We start from the raw sequence: 17767 nt of genomic DNA, 5'->3' as shown, positions 1-17767 counted from the left end.
TTTGGATCACCATTAATTTCCTCCTCCCATGAATCAGTCAAACCTCTCATTACTGAATTTTCCCTCTTACAGACTTTACGACGAACTGTGGAGAACATAAAGGATCCGTTGTATCGTTACTTTGAACGTGAAGTAAACTCTGGAGCTAAATTGCTGCAAGATGTCATCCATGACTTGGAAGATGTTGTTTTGATCTGCCAGGTAATTTTTTCTGTAGTTTTAAGTTTTTGCTTTTGATGAGCTCTGGAGAGAGCTATAGTTGCTCTTTGTTGAAATTATACTTAACGTTTGTGCACTAGAAATGATTGTACTTGTGATCTTGTAAGTGCACTCTTACTAGTACCTTGTTAAGTTCAATCGTTTAGTGTGTAGATGGTTGCGAAAACATACTTGACCTCTTAGCAACAAATAATCCTTACCAATTAGGGAGCATCATGTCAGATGCAAGGTTTAGTGATTACAAGGTTGTTGCAGTGAGGCTATATACCACAACATCCAAATTCAACCAAAATAAATGCAAAATTTATCTGTTAAGATAAAAATTCACTTGATGGCTTCCTAAGAGATAATTTCCACTGCTTCAGAACTAACTATGTAAATTTATATTCAAAGAAACAGAGATTTGTACCAAATTAAGTGATAAGAGATGGAACAAACCCAGTCAGAACACTGTTACCAAATTTAAAAGAATGCAAAATCTAAAAGACTGGAAATATTTTCCGGAAGCACAAAACTAAGCATGGACTTTGTTGTTGAGATGGTTTAACAGTTTCCACAACAAAACTGTCACAAAATCTGGCCTAATGTGAAGAGATTCTGCTTGTATGTAAAGTAAGCCACCAGCAAGACAGTTAATACCATTGCTGTGCGATAGAAATGTGTAATGTTGTAATGGCAGTGCCACAAAAGTGGAGTTACTGAAGACGGTTTTCCAAAATTTCTAAAAAAAATTAATTAATAAAAATTGAGAATCTGAATTGGGCAACAGTCAACAAGTAACTTAAAAGTATATATCTTCAATATTGCCAAGCAGACTGAATCGTGTAATAAAGGAAAATCTTCTGGGCCACATTATATACCAGTTAGGTTCCTTTCGAAGTCTGCTGATACAATACCTCCATATTTAGCAGTTGTATACAACCGCTTGCTTGATAAAAGTTTTGTACCTAAAAACTGGAAACTTGTACAGGTCACACCAACACTAAAGAAAGGAAATAGGAGTAATCCACTGAGTAAGAGACTCGCATCACTGACTAAGATTCATATTAGGATTTTGTAACACATACTGTGTGTTTGAACACTGTGTTTTACCTCAAGGAACACACATTGACACACAGCATGGATTCAGAAAATATTATTCTAGAAACACAACTTGCTCTTTATTCATGTGACATAATAAATACTGTCGTCCAGGAGTCTCAAATCGATTCCATAGTTCGTGATTTCCAGAGTGCTTCTAACCCAACTGCATGCGTATAGAGACCCATAGACTTGTGGGAGGGGGGGAGGGGGAGGATCCACCTTTATGTGAAGTTTGTGGCGTGCTGCTTTCAGTTCAGCATATTGTGGCTACGTGTGCCCTGTAAACTGATAATAGGACAGCCCTTGGTCTCGCTGGAGATCTGCCCACTGTCCTCGCAGATATCAATACCAGTGTTAACAGAGTGGTGAAATTTTGTGAACTATCAGGCCTCATCCCTAAACTGGTGGGGAAGGGCGGCAGACTTTAGTATGTTATAAACCGCTCTGCATGTGGGGACAGCCTTCGTCCCCACCCACGAGATTTCCTGTTGATTTTTCATCAAGGCGCTGATGACCGTGATTTCGAGCGCCCCCTCAACCCAATTCATGATTAATATCTATTGAGAGATACTGAAATTTGTAACTGACTTTATTACAGTCACAGTTATGATGTAATACAGTTGCTTAACGAGGTCAGCCAGTACAGGCCATCCTCAGTGCTCCTCAGCTTGGTTACAATGTAACATACCAACTTTGTCATCATGAAGTTGTTATTTTTTCTTGAGCACATGAATACGTTATGTATGTTGCAGAAACAATAAGGTATTTGCATTTCATTATGTTGCTGTCTTATAATGTGCAAAACGAGAGAATGCAAATTAACTTCAAAAGTATGTTTCTTTAATTTCAGGGTGAAAAGAAGCAAACTAACTATCATCGTGCAATGTTGAGTGACCTTGTTAAAGGAATAATTCCACCAAGCTGGCGACGGTATACTGTTCCTCGCGGCTGCACAGTCATGCAGTGGATCACCGACTTTGCTCAGCGTGTGAAACAGCTACAACAAGTGTCTGCACTAGTTTCACAAGGTGGTGCACAGGGTCTCAAGGTAAACTGGCCTAAAAGATCATTTTAAACATGCAAGCTCATGAATTTTTGTGTTCTATTGCCTTTTGTTTCTAGTTCTCCAGATATCTGTTCAGTGAATGCTTGAGATTTATGGTTAAGAGTAACTGCTGTTTCTCTACTAGGAGGGCTTTTGTTAGAGATCAATGTTCTGTCACAAGAGTGTAATTGTTTTAAATTAAAATTTGGACAATAAGTTATCACTCGCACATTACGAACACAGTTAGCTATATCATATTTGTTCTTTACAGAGTTTCCATGTGTGGCTTGGTGGACTGTTGAATCCTGAAGCTTATATTACTGCTACTAGGCAGTGCATTGCACAGGCCAACAGTTGGTCTTTGGAGGAACTCATGTTGGATGTAACAATAACTGACGGAGATGCCAGTAAATCATCTTCAGATGACTGCAGCTTTGGTGTCATAGGTAAGGTTTAGCATACTATATCTTGCTAGAATTTGTAAGGGGGGGAAGACATTTTATTATTGTTCCCCAAATTTGATGTTGCTAGTATTGGCTAACCATCAGCAGGAGAAGACTGTATATCACAAACCACTGAAAAAGAGAAACATTACTTCGAAGGTATCACTTCTCATAGCAGTTTCTCAGTCATTCATATGCTGCACCATCATCAATACACTGCTACATACTCAGTAGTTAAGAACATTTTTGCCTTTACTTCCAGTGATTACTCTACTGTAACATGACACTAACAGATAACTGTAGAATTTCCAAATCTAGCTAAGTTCGTACAAGTGTTTTCTTTTCTTCCTCTAGGTAAAAATAGATCATTATTTTGTGATAAGATCACAGAGCACAATGGGAGAAAGTGTGTGTGTGTGTGTGTGTGTGTGTGTGTGTGTGTGTGTGTGTGTGTGTGTAAAATAAGCTGGTATAAATAATAATAATAATAATAATAATAATAATAATAATGTCCATAGGTCATCATTTTGTAATGTAATGCACTTCATAGTCCATGTCAGATCTTTGATTATTATTGAAGAATGATTATTGATAGCAAAATTATTACTGAGTGTACACTCATTTTCAGAAAACAACAGACCACCTAGAACAACTAGAAATAGGATGTTCATATTCACAGGGCATGTACATCCACACGTGATTTGTGATTGTATCCAGTAGCACTCCACACCATAAGACCTGCAGACTGACACTGTCATTCCTGATAGTGTATGATGTGTTACACTGTTCCATTGTTGCACCAGAGCTGAGGAGGGTTCAGATTGGTTCTGCAGTGCCATTTGAATGAGGTGTCAATCTTCTTGGGGTTTGGTCTGGGTGGTATGACCTGACCCATCTCATTGTGTTGTACAGCCTTCTGTGAACCACTCTGCACACACCATTGCACCGCTAAAACACTTTGACCCACATGGGAAGCAGTTTCTCGCATGGATACATTGATTCTCTCATGCCAATAATGCGCCCTCTTTCAAACTCACTGATTTGAAGATACAATTTGTACATACGTCTGTCAGGCATCCTACACGTCTGCCCAAGTCACACTGATTCATTACCTTCAGTTTATGGTGACAATGAGTGCTGCAGGCTTATTTTACTGGCAGGTAGTGTTGCGGCCTGATATCGGTGTTGGCCATGCACCTGTGGGCTGACATTGTTCAAAAGCTAATCATTTCTGCAGAACATACTAATTCACATGTCTTGTGAATATGAACATCGTATCTCTAGTCATATTAAACATTTCGCATGTGATTCTTGATGATAAATGTATACTTAAATGTTTAACAGTTTTCAGTGAAAAAACAAAAAAGATGCTTTGTCAGATGTAGTGATGTTTGAGACAGACTATAATTTTCTGTCCTGCTACTTTCTTTATCTACTTTCATATGCCTGCACTGCTGTGAATATGAAATGAGGACATGAACATAAAAATATTTAATAACAAAGAATCAATGCCCAAGACATTGGAATTGTTTGATTCTAATAGTAGTTGATTACTACAGAATTGGCGATTCCTGGGATCGGGGAATTGAAATTGGGACATGAGATATCCCTATTTAAAATCTTTGTGGATAAATTTTTGTACTCTAGTTACAATTAGTCTATGTAAATATTAGTGCTATTGCTGCTATTGCAAATATAGATGAAATGTTGAGTGAGTGGCTGGCAGTTTCAGGTAGTTATGCAATTCTGTTGGTTATTTAGTTAGTTGACAACACTGGTCTGTCTGTCTGACAGCCATTTGAAGCTCTGTGTTTGAGTGAGAAGCAACAAAACCTTGTCTTTCTGTTATTGAAAGTAGGCTACTGAACTCTTGCAAAGTGCTTAAGCAAGGAGGACCTATTTGGAACTTGTCAATTTAAAGGGGAAGGGTTATATTGTACATATCGTTTCAAGGAATACAAAGAGTCACATTTCAACAAAATGGGAAAGCATAACAAAAAGTGTTCAAAGTGCCTTCAGGATTTGAAAAAAGTGCTGGAGTTAAGTGCAGTGATTGAGAAACCTATTCAAAGGAAAAGCTTTGTGAAATATTAGCTGGAAAAAAAATTAAAGAAAGAATTTCACTGAAGTTTACAGGAAAGACAAGTTAGGGGAGCCACCTTTTTGTCTTAAAAGTTTGCATTCAAAGAACATTGTCTTACAAATCTCAGTTGCAAACAAAAATGTGCAGTCATACCTGCAGCCTGAAATAGGGAAGTGTTTTCTGGATGATGTTATTTGGTTAAGAGTTGAGAAAATGGTAGGCTCATGAACCCAATAATTCATTTGATTACAGCTTTAGAGTTAAATAATCTTCAAGTTCTCAAAATAGCCATAAAGTTCAATAAGTTGGAAGTAATTCTGATCGAGAAACTCTATCCCCCTCTCCACTGCAGTCTGCCTAAGGAAAGTCAGTTTTTATCCAAATTCCAAGCTAGGGAGGAATTCAGTATCTCTTCCTTCGGCTTTGCAGCTAATCTTCTTGATCCAGCGGTGGATAGCTTATTGAGATGCTTTATGCAGTAAGCTCTGTTTGTGGCAGCACAGCGAAGAACACTGGACGAAATGTCGTTCGGGTTAGAGAGGACTTGACTGATAATGGGAACAAACAAGGAATTTGGTCCAGACAATTTGTGTGGAAAGAAATTGATTGTCACCATCAGAAAGACAAAAATAATTGTGTAAATCTTTTACTGTGGTGATGAAGTTTAAGAGGAACTAGTGAATCAGCAGAAATTGTCATAAAAATTCAAAGCACACCATTTGCACTTGCTGCTACAGCGTCTTTCTTCAGCACTTTTGGATGGGTCCATAGTAAAAAAAAAGAAGAAGAAGAAGAGGAAGAAAGAAAGACTTACATCAGAGAAAACTGCAAAACTAACTTACCTCTCCTATAACTTGAAGTTGATAACTGGAGCAGGAACACAACCTAAGCCTGTTGATGCCAAGGAAAAACACACATTGAACAGTCCAAGTGAAGACAAAATGAAAAGAAACCCGGTTGTCAGTGAGGAATCACATTCAGGAGAATCTGAGGCAGAGTTGGAACTGCACAATTCTTCTTCAACTTATGAAAATCAAGAAACTGATTGAGAACAATTTTTTTAAGTTTTTACAGTAGTAAAGTATAAGTAAAAATACTAACTACAGGCAAGCTGCTAAACACTTTGGGTCCTGAGCCATTGCGCGCGGGTGTCTACCGTAAAGACTGGCTGATTTTTAACGTATTTTAAACTACTACAACTCATGAAAGGTTTCAGTTATAGCAATAAAATTACTCTTATTGAAAAACCTAGACTTTCTTGTTTAAAACCATATATAATACCTTTCTCTTGAATTAATACATACTTTTGACAAGCGTTATTATTATAACATTATTTTTGAAAAAAGGAAAAATTGGTCAAAGGTATATGCACTGTATTTTCTAGAAGGAATTTTTTTTATTTTACACAAAAATTGTAATTATGATGGATACAGTACGTCTTATCTACAGTAACCTCCTGTAACTATTTTAGGATGCAATTTTGCTCTTTGTGTGGTAAATTTTGAAGTGCGGCATTTTGCACAATGCTACTTTACATTCACTACACCTGTAGCTTGTGTCTTTTCGCCACACTTTGCCAGAAACTTCCTTATTTCCATAATTGTAACTCCTTTCCACTTTGATAATGAGCAGGTGGGTGAAAGAGAATTTGTGCTTCGTAATTTCCTGATGCATTGTTGAGCATACAGATTAGTTTGTTCCTTTATATGTTTTATCATACTGTCTGTCAGGAAATATGAAAAAAAAAAATTCTAGAGGTGCACTTTTCTGGTCTAAACTGACAACATTGCATATTCCAAACTGTCCTGAGAATAGATAGATATCCGGTGCACGATCAGTAGTCGTCCAACCTTCCTCAGAATCGGTGCGGCACGCACGTCTCGGCTTCCCCCTTGCCATTAGTCTCACTCGTTCTTCAGGCACAATATCGATGGGATTACTTGCTGCTGAAGTGCTTGGACACCTGCTCTCCCCTTCTGAATCTATCAGAAGAGTAGTATTTGCAAATAAAATCATAATTACATACTGAGAGTTTTTTCAGTGAAAATCTGAACAAAAATTATACATGTTGTTGTCAGAATTCTTTACCTGAACTGCCAGAAACTTGTTCTTGAACATAGTCCACATCATCATCAGATATCTTCCTCTGACAAATCAACGTCAATTTCTTCTAAATCACGATATAACTCGCGAGCAATTTCTTTGTCCGTCAAGCCACGCTTCGCCATGTCGACGCTACTGAGAACGGGGAAAAAATCGCTGGTCACAAAACCCGACAAATAAAAAGGGAAGCACACCCTTCCACAGCAGGTCCACACTATCTAGTGAACAATACTCGAACTACAGTCCATGCAGCACCTCCCAGACAAGCGGGAGCCGTAAGAACACACAAAGGAAAGAAGGGGAAGAACGAGAACACGCGCCTGTAACATTACGGGCACTGGACTTTTGGGCAGGTCGCGCATGCCTGTATTTTTACGGGTGTCAGTGCCTAAGTGTTAATATAATCTATACTTTATTTCAAAAAAATTACTTTTGAGCTTGAGTGGTGGTTCTAGTTTTTTTTATATATAATTATGAACTCCTAAAGAATTGACATCATTAAAGATGTTTTAAAAATTATGTTTACAGTCCAAATTATTTTCCCTAATAACACACCCCTAAATCTCAAGCTGTGTTGCAAAACACATTTTTCAATACAGAGTAACAGTTTAAATTTTTTGTCAGTGCCGGTTATCAATTAATCTCTAAAATACATAAATGCCTGGGCATTTGCGTGGACATTTATCCTGGGTATTTCCCCAATTTATAGATGCCCAGGCATTTTACACGACTACTCACAAACATTCTGGATTTGCAGCTTCTATTGAATAGCTGTGTTTGTATAGGGTGCTGGCAACACTTGATCTTCAACACCCAAGTTTCTACTATGACTGGTGATGTGCTGCATTCACCTGTGCTTCAAAGATATGCTGTGAAGCTCAAGTTACATGAGTCACAGGTGACACTATAGTAACAAATGCCAGTCACTGGTAAAACTGTTGTCAGAGATAACACCTTGCAAACACTGTGTTCAATGCAACTGCTATTTGGTAGTCTTGATGTTTGTAGTATAACTGCCATACAGTCCTGGGATTGCCAAGAATACGCAGACATGCTTATACCCTAGGAATTCATCCACTGGCTCACTTTAACAGTGAGTTGAAGGTTTTCAGCGAAAATATTGGAATAAGTAATAATATTGACTTGAATGCTTTGCCAAAAACCAATGGAATGTTGTTGTCCAAGGCTCCTGTCCTGCATCTGATGCTTTCCAGTGTATGTTTATGTGCATTTGTACCCTAACATATCTTGCTTTATTTGTGTGATAAAATTTGTTAATGTTTTATTTTATTATAGGCTTAAAGCTGCAAGGAGCTAATTGTCGTAATAATCAATTACATTTGACATCAACCATCATGATGGATTTGCCAGTAACACTTCTTCGGTGGATCAGGTATGTAGTTTAGGTTGATCACTTTAAGGACTTCATTTTGAATAAATGAAAATTACACACCAGTAACTGCAAAAGAATTTATAAAATTTCTATTTATTTTTCAGCTGTTGAAATTTTTCTCTAGTTCAGTTATTATTACTTGTTCTAATTCTGTTTGCTCAGAAAAATAGAATTTGTAAATTTTTATAAATTTCTCATAGCATAGAACAACGTGTCTTCTAAATCAAAATACACTTGAACAAAATTGTAACACTTTTTGCATTGATGTTGTGGAAAGTATTTGATGTGTACTTAAATTTATGTAGGCCAAAGAAATCAAGATTATGAATTGTACATAATATGGGAATTAGAGAGTGCTTTAGCTAAAAAAAAGGATTAGTCCCAATGCTACAAAAGTTTTTAGACTTGCTTACATGCCTTTGATGACTCAACACCTCTATCATTTGGGGAGTCTTACCTTTGCTCCTAAATTATTTACATTCTATAAGAAATTTCAGTCTTTTCTGCATATGTATTGTGTTTTTAAATAAGTAGTTTGCTGACTTCGAATGATTCACCGGAGCTGCTTCTGTGAAGAAACTGAGCTTTCATAGTACTTCCACTTCTAAAACATAGTATTCATGTACAACATTATATGTACTAAATTAAGATCTTATGCAATTTGACACTCTTCAGCAAAATAGCAATAATACTTAATATTTTAGATACACCTGTGATCAAAGATGCAGTTAAAACATAGCTGTTGTTTACTTGAAAAACAAGAAAGACTCGGTTTGATGTGGACTTTAAATCCTGATGGAATGGTTAGCTTTCTTACAATTCTGCAACTGACTTTAATAATGTTTTTCCCCAACTGATGTCTCTACTATTCCCCATGTACACAGCTGCTGTCCATTGTGATTTGTGCTCATATGACCAAATGCATATTTCAATCCAATACATTCCATTCCAGTGTTGGTGCTCTGCTTCTCTCCTGTAGTTGCCTTTTTAGTGGCTTTCTTTTTGTCTCATTGTGGGGTCTTACTCCCTTTTGTGTCTTCATTGGGGGGAAAAAATCCTAAATTTCTAAAGATAATATTGCTTCACTAGCATCTTGATGTAACGGGCGGTGAATTGACTGTGTCTCCTTGTCTAATGAGGCCATTAATTCCCATTATACTGAACTGTCTTCAGTCACTAAAACTGATTGTTACTACTAAACAACAAAATAAAAATTCAGAACAATATATCATTACTGTTATTTCTTCAAATGAAGTTTGAGGAGTCTAGAGTAATAAATAATCTGACAATATAACGATATTTCCTTAATGAAGAGTCAAGCACATAGAGTGAACAAGGAAAAAGGGAAAGGAATTGTAATGTTTATTTCATTTTTGTGATTTTTGATATGATTTATCTCATAGGCAAACTTCTTTTCAGGAATGGCAGTACTGCAGAGGTGCATGCACGAAGCAAGCTCTCATTGCCAGTGTACCTCAACTCAACACGCACTGAACTCCTCTTCACAGTGGACCTAAACATAGCTCCTGGCCAAGACCACCACAGCTTCTATGAGCGTGGTGTTGCTGTTCTCACTTCTACTGCCCTCAATTAGATATCAAGTTTACTGCTTGGCCATTGTTGTTATCTATATGTTAAATCTGTTTTAGCAGCAGCAGAATAAGTGCAGTTAATTAACAGCTACATTTATATTGAGCATTAATTGCAAATTTGTCTCATAAGCAAAATGTGTGTATCTTAAAGAAACTGTATATTTTAGACTATTAGTTGTTAGAACACCTAAAATATGTACTGTGATGCACAAAGCTGCTTTTGTTAATTTGGTATTTGTACAGTGTTGTAGCAGTTAGGTCTGTTATATTTGGTGAATATTTCGTAAAAGTTTTTACAAGCAGTATTTTTAACTTAAAATTTTTTTTACAGATTTATTTCTTTGTATAGATGATTTGAATAAATTTGTGCTTAATTGTTTCTAAAATGTTTCTGTAATCACTGTACCATTGGCTACACAAAAAAGTTTGAAGTCTTGTTTTTCAAATATTTCTTCTTTCCACTACCTCAATAAATCTGTGGCTTGGTTCTAAACGGGCCAATGTCAAGAATCTTAGTTTTAAGTTATAAGCTTCTGAATATTTTCTGTCATTTTCTGACAATTATTAACGATATATTTTGGACTATCTGTTACTATAATTATAGTAAATCAACTTAACTAAAGTTTAATTTTAAGTTATAAATTTCTAAAATTTTCACCTTCAAAATTAAAGGACTTACAAGGACATTGGCCCTTTTTAAAATCATGAACTCTCTTAAATTATTTGATATTGACCCTTTGGACATCAGGTCAGGTACACTGAATAACCAGAAACAGATAATTTTAAGATAAGTATTTCCTTGTATGTATTAATTAAATCACTTTATTCATTCCTCGAGAATTTAATAACCGATAGCAACTGTTACATGTTCCAGAAATCACATTTTGTCACCGTAAATCATGAAAACGCTCGTAATCAGAGGGAAACCATTTATTCACATTACTTAATATCATACAAATAATTAGCATACACTATGGTTGATAATGTAAAAGGGGAGAGAAAGAATATATCACTCACTTCCATTATCACCGGCGGCACCCTTATAGCAAAGAGGTAAGTCGGCGATATTCTACACCTCGTTTTGTTGTTCTTCATGGCAAGAAACCATGGGCTTACATTTCAGCAAGATAATGGCTGCCCGCACACCGCGAGCCCTACTGCTTGCCTTTGTGCTTGCCAAACTCCACCTTGGCTAGTAAGATCGCCGAGTCTCTCTCAAACTGAGAACGTTTGGAGCATTATGGGCAGGGTCCTACAAACAGCTCGGAATTTCGATGATTTAACATGCCAGTTGGACAGAATATGGCATTATATCTCTCAGGAAGGCCTCTGACAACTCTATCAATCGATGCCAAGCTGAATAACTTCTTGCAGACGTACCATAGGTGGACAAACGTGTTACTGAGTTGCTCAATTTGTGAAGCTCTTTCTCTTGAGCAAATCATCGAGTTTTTATGAAACTGTAATCATTTGTTTGTGCATGTACATCACATCTACCGATTTTTGTCCCTTTAGGATAACTCCTTTATACCATGAGAGGTTTTTTGTCGTAGAGTGTACTACAACCCTCCACGTATCGCTGCCGTAGAGATCACGAAGACAATATTAGACTTATTACAGTATGCACAGAGTGTTTAAACAATCATTCTTTCTGCACTCCATACGAGAGTAGAGGGGGAAGAAGTCCTAATAACTGGTAACACAGGAAGTGTCGTTTGCCATGCACTTCACAGTGGCTTGCAGAAAATGGACGTAGATGTGTTTAACCTGGTAGATTAAGACTTCTAAGCCCTCATTTATATCGGACCAGCGTTTCATATGTATAGTATAACAATAATTTTAATCAGTCAAATAGCAATGAAGAAGTATCAACAAAATTAATAATGGTTTGAATGTATGTACAGACAATGTGATGAATAGTACTCCAAAGAACTACACTACTGGCCATTAAAATTGCTACACCAGGAGGATGACATGCTACAGACGCAAAATTTAACCGACAGGAAGAAGATGCTTTGATACGCAAATTATTAATTTTTCATAGAATTCACACAAGGTTGGCGCCGGTGGCGACACCTACAACGTGCTGACATGAGGAAAGTTTCCAACTGATTTCTCATATACAAACAGCAGTTGACCAGCGTTGCCTGGTGAAACGTTGTTGTGATGCCTCGTGTAAGGAGGAGAAATGCGTACCATCATGTTACCGACTTTGATAAAGGTCCGATTGTAGCCTATAGCGATTGCGGTTTATCGTATCGCGACTGCTGCTCACGTTGGTCGAGATCCAATGACTGTTAGCAGAATATGGATTTGGTGGGTTCAGGAGGGTAATACGGAACACCGTGCTGGATCCCAAAGGCCTTGTATCACTAGCAGTCGAGATGACAGGCATCTTATCCGCATGGCTGTAACGGATCATGCAGCTACGTCTCGGTCCCTGAGTCAACAGATGGGGATGTTTGCAAGACAACAATCATCTGCAGGAATAGTTTGTCGACGTTTGCAGAAGCATGGACTATCAGCTCGGAGACCATGGCTGCGGTTACCCTTCACGCTGCATCACAGACCGTAGTGCCTGCGATGGTGTACTCAACGATGAACCTGGCTGCACAAATGGCAAAACGTCATTTTTTCGGATGAATCCAGGTTCTGTTTACAGCATCATGATGGTCGCATCCATGTTTGGTGACATCGCGGTGAACGCACATTGGAAGCGTGTATTTGCCATCGCCATACTGGCGTATCACCCGGCGTAATGGTGTAAGCTGCCATTGGTTGCACGTCTAGGTCACCTTTTGTTCGCATTGACTTTACATTTCTGCGAAACCCTACATTTCAGCAGGATAATGCACGACCGCATGTTGCAGGTAGTGAATGGGCCTTTTTGGATACGGAAAATGTTCGACTGCTGCACTGGCCAGCACATTCTCCAAATCTCTCACCAATTGAAAACGTCTGGTCAGTGGTGGCTGAGCAACTGGCTCGTCACAATACGCCAGTCACTACTCTTGATGAACTGTGGTATTGTGTTGAAGCTACATGGGCAGCTGTACCTGTACACGCCATCCAAGCTCTGTTTGACTCAATGCCCAGCCGTATCAAGGCCGTTATTACGGCCAGAGGTGATTGTTCTGGGTACTGATTTCTCAGGATCTATGCATCCAAACTGCGTGAAAATGTAATCACATGTCAGTTCTAGTATATTTGTCCAATGAATACCCGTTTATCATCTGCATTTGTTCTTCGTGTAGCAATTTTAATGGCCAGTAGTGTAGAAGAGATAGGGGATCCAATATTTGAATTGGAATTTAAAAGAGCTTTGGAAGACTTAAGATCGAATAAAACAGAAGGGGTAGATAAAATTTCATCAGAATTTCTAAAATCAATGGGGAAGTGGCAACAAAACGATTGTTCACGTTGGTGTGTAGAGTCTATAAGCCTGGTGAAAAACATCATCCCTACAACTCCGAAGACAGAAAGAGACGCCAGCCAAGTGCCAGAATTATCGCACAATCAGCTTAACAGTTCATGCATCTAAGTAGCCGACATGAATAATATACAGAAGAATGGAAAAAAATGGGGATGTGTTAGATGACGATCTATTTGGGTTTTGGACAAGTAAAGACACCAGAGAGGCTATTCTGACGTTGAGGTTGATAATGGAAGCAAGACTAAAGAAAAACCAAGACACGTTCAGATTTCGGACCTGGAAAAAGTGTTCAACAATGTAAAATTGTGCAAGATGTTCGAAATTCTGAGAAAAAATAGGGTCAAGCTAAAGGGAAAGATGTGCAAGTCCTAAGAAGGAACAATAAGAGCAGAAGACGAAGAACGAAGTGCTCGGATCAAAAAGGAGGTAAGGCAAGAATGTAGTCTTTCGTCCCTACCGTTCAATCCGTACATCGGAGGAGCAATGACAGAAATAAAAGAAAGGTTCAAGAGTGGAATTAAAATTTAAGGTGAAATGATACCAGTGATAAGATTCGCTGATGACATTGCTGTCCTGAGTGAAAGTGAAGAAGAATCACAGGGTCTACTGTATGAAGGGAAGTCTAATGAGTACAGAACATGCAATGAGAGTAAATCGAAGAAAGATGAAAGTAATGAGAATTAGCAGAAATGATAACAGCGAGACGCTTAACATCAGGATAGCTGATAACTAAGTAGATGAAGTTGAGGAATTCTCGTACCTAGGCACCAAAATATTCCACGACGAACGGAACGAGGAGGGCATAAAAAGCTTCCTGGCACTGGCAAAAAGGGCATTCCTGGCCAAGAGAAGTCTTCTACTAGCAAACATAGGCCTTAATTTGAGGAAGACATTTCTGAGAATGTACGTATAGAGCACAGTGTTGAATGAGTGAAAAACTGAATATGGGAAGATCCGAACGGAAGAGAATGGAAGCATTCGAGATGTGGTGCTACAGAAGAATGTTGAATGACTGACACGGTAAGGAATGATTGATAAAGTAAGGAATGAGAATCGGAGAGGAAAGAAACATTTGGAAAGCACCGACAAGAAGGAGGGACAGAATGACAGGAAATTTGTTAAGAGTTAAGACATAAAGGAATAACTTCCATGGTACGAGATAAAGCTGTAGAGGGTGAAAACTGTAGAGGAAAACATAGATTAGAATACATCGAGCAAGTAACTGAGGACGAGGTTCGTACAGGAGAGCAATTGGTGGCGGGTTGCAACAAACCAGTCAGATAAATACGGTAACACATCATGTGTTCAATGCGAGCACTATTAGTCACACATCGAGTCGATAGGCATCCAAGATACTACTCCCGGAAGCATATCTTAGGATCTCTTAATGCTCTTTAACATGTAAATTACAACTTCAACATAAATGAATGATTAAGACAACTAATACTACTAAATTATAAACGTTGTTTCTTATTAAACATTTATTGAAGCTTAAAAAAAGACCCTTATATTACAATTGTGTATATTTCCTGACTAAAAATTTCTGATCAATTGCCCAACTCTGCCCCCTTTTATGACTACGCAATCTAACATAACTAACGCGAAATGACTGACATCATCTACGTACCAAACATTAGAAGACACTACTTTCAAAGAAGATCTATGGTGCTGTGGAACCTCACTGGAAATAAACTAGCGTGATCACAGCTGTGTAGCTTTATAGCTCTAATAAGCTGAAGCAATTAGCAATATCACAGTATGTACGGCGTCTGGTTCGTCGGAATGATGGTTCTCGTGCACGTCTGCGATGATGGAAGAACTCCAGCCACAAAATAAAACTCTTTCAAACACTAGGATGGCAGAAGGCGGCCCTCTAATACTCTGTCTTCTCCTCTCTGTGTTCTACAGACGAGAAACACGAACTCCCAGCCACAAGGACAGAGTTCAAATAACGTTTCAACGTAAGTATAGACAGAAGAAGTGCTCTCAATCACTGAACGCTGCGTACTCAATGACGACTTCCAGCCTGGAGGCGAAGTCCAAAATCGTATAAGTTCGCAACAGTACAGTGCCTACCATTCTAGCTATAAACTCCTCTGAGAGCAAAGACAGTAACTCCGCATGTACCAACAAAGGTGATACTGAGCGACTGTAACACCTGGGCGCTCAAAAACGGAAGACCTCTTCCTGTCCACTGCTGGCTTCCCAGCAAGACTCAGCTCCCTTCCCTTGTAACTGCAGAAGGTGAATAATATTCTCAAAACCCCGGAATATTCTCCCTCTCTACAGATTCTTCTGAATGCCGACCAACCATTTTTTAGTCTTTTGTCATCCAGCACGGAAAGTTTGCGAGTGAATACCTATACTCGTACAATGGTATGCGTCTGAGTAAAAATTTTTGGAAAAAACCCTGCCTGTGTGATGTCGAAGGCGATGCTTCCTCGTTCCTCTCAGCTGCGTTCAAGATTTGCAGATTTCCCAGTTATTCTTCCGGTCCTGCTACAACCGGCCGGCCGCGACTATGGTGCTCCAGTGCTCAAGTACCCAACGTCCATCTTGCTACTTCCAGTGTTTAACAGGACCAACACACCTGTGCAGGCATCCCACCCAGGGCTTGAGTTCCACCTGCCGTTTCATTTTCATTGGTTGTCTCTCAGCGATGTATGCTTGCAGCTCATAAGCTGATATTTCAGATGTCAGCGAGTTCAGCTTATGCCACAGTTCCTCATTCCTTATTATATTATAGACTGTTGCATTTCCAAATGCGTTCCTGTCCTGCTCTGTAATAACTTGTCAACCTCTACTAGTACAGTCAATCATTCATTATGCCATTTTGATAATAAAGACACTTCGTCACATTTCATGCAAAAGCATTAACAATTATTTACAGGGCGTATGTGACAATGTCAGTCTCTTTAACTATTCATCTATACGATGTACAACCTATCAAATGATACCTAATTGTGGTTGTAGATCACAGCAAAGTATGTAGATGAGTGCTTGTAAGGTGCGAAATTATAGCCACCTTACAGACGAGCTGTTCCCAAAACTTGATCGGTGTACATAGAGTAATTGTTGCAACAACTGCTTCAGTTCTGTCTCTTAAGGCGGGAAGATCCATCTGTAGCGGAGGCACATACACATGATCCTTTACGAAGCTCCAAAGGCAAAATTCCCATGGCATCCGATCGGATGAATGTGGAAGCCAAGCGAAAGAAACTTGCAGCCAATCGAACGATCGGGTACAACGTCATTTAATCAATCGTGTACTGAGCTATACCAGTGAGGCAGCGCACCATCTTGCTGCCATACAATGTTCTGTGGTTCAGCTTCTTCCAATTGATGAAAGAGCCACAATCAATTATAGCGCACCATGATCAGAAAAGTAGTTACAGTACACCCTTAAACCTTCGGCCGGATTATGGCACAGAAACATTCAGTTTCTCGTTGCAAATGTACCATCTCGTGAGGATTTGGTGACCCCAAGATACACAAAATATATGTGTTTACATTTACACTTAGGTGAGATGTCGAGTCATCACTGAAGACGACACGATCCATAAAATCTTCAATGTCGTGCAGCAACATTTTGTTTGCTAGGCTGGTATATAAACAGTCGTCTGTAGACCTCAGAACTTGTAGCATTTATTTATTTATTTGCTATTTTCTTTTAATCTGTTATCTATATTAAAGAACAGACCTGATGTTGCACATGAATTGGCATGGATTTAGCACATAGTATTTTAACATAATTTCAAATGTTTTAATTAACAACGAAGCATTATGCTGTTTAACGGGATAAAATCTACATAGAATATCTACATAAAATGAAAATAATAATAATAATAACTAAAAACAATAAAAATAAAAAATTCTGTGTACTACTATTTGGTCGTCTGGCGCACAGATATATATGCATCCGTAATCCAGAAGAGACACACTACTGGTCCGTTACACTCTGCAGCGTTGGTGATCAGAAATTTCATAATTTATAATTCTAGACTGCACTACTATACAACACTACACAGAATTACACTATTGTACTTGGTATCAGAACCAAGCTGGGGTTCTCGTTTGTCTGGATGGTTAGCCACGGCGTGCTGAGAGATCGAGAGATGGCTGTCAGGGTCTCAGGAAATTCTTCCTGGACTTCCCCGAGGCTCATCTCCTCATTGTTTCCACAAGGCTGTTGTAGGTGAATGTTCTGCTATGGCGTGTCTCGTTATCATGATGTATAGCCTCTTCTTGGTTGTCTCTCAGCGATGTATGCTTGCAGCTCATAAGCTGATATTTCAGATGTCAGCGAGTTCAGCTTATGCCACAGTTCCTCATTCCTTATTATATTATAGACTGTTGCATTTCCAAATGCGTTC

The 17767-nt window shown here is 38.6% G+C and overlaps 1 protein-coding gene across 2 annotated transcripts in view; it reads left to right on the top strand.

Annotated features, from left to right (window-relative positions):
• The window catches only part of LOC124605656 (dynein heavy chain, cytoplasmic), a 232432-nt gene extending 222085 nt beyond the window's left edge, over window positions 1–10347 (top strand). For both annotated transcript variants that reach the window (XM_047137483.1, XM_047137482.1), the window contains 5 exons: window positions 73–201; window positions 2153–2350; window positions 2619–2793; window positions 8273–8369; window positions 9789–10347. In XM_047137483.1, the coding sequence (XP_046993439.1) occupies window positions 73–201; window positions 2153–2350; window positions 2619–2793; window positions 8273–8369; window positions 9789–9963 (774 nt within the window). In that variant the 3' untranslated portion in view covers window positions 9964–10347. The remainder of the gene's footprint in view (window positions 1–72; window positions 202–2152; window positions 2351–2618; window positions 2794–8272; window positions 8370–9788) is intronic.
• The last annotated feature ends 7420 nt before the right edge of the window (window positions 10348–17767 follow it).

The sequence above is a fragment of the Schistocerca americana genome, chromosome 3 (genome assembly GCF_021461395.2).
Source record: "Schistocerca americana isolate TAMUIC-IGC-003095 chromosome 3, iqSchAmer2.1, whole genome shotgun sequence".
In the NCBI taxonomy this organism is placed as follows: Eukaryota; Metazoa; Arthropoda; class Insecta; order Orthoptera; family Acrididae; genus Schistocerca; species Schistocerca americana.
This window is presented reverse-complemented; position numbering and strand designations above follow the sequence as displayed.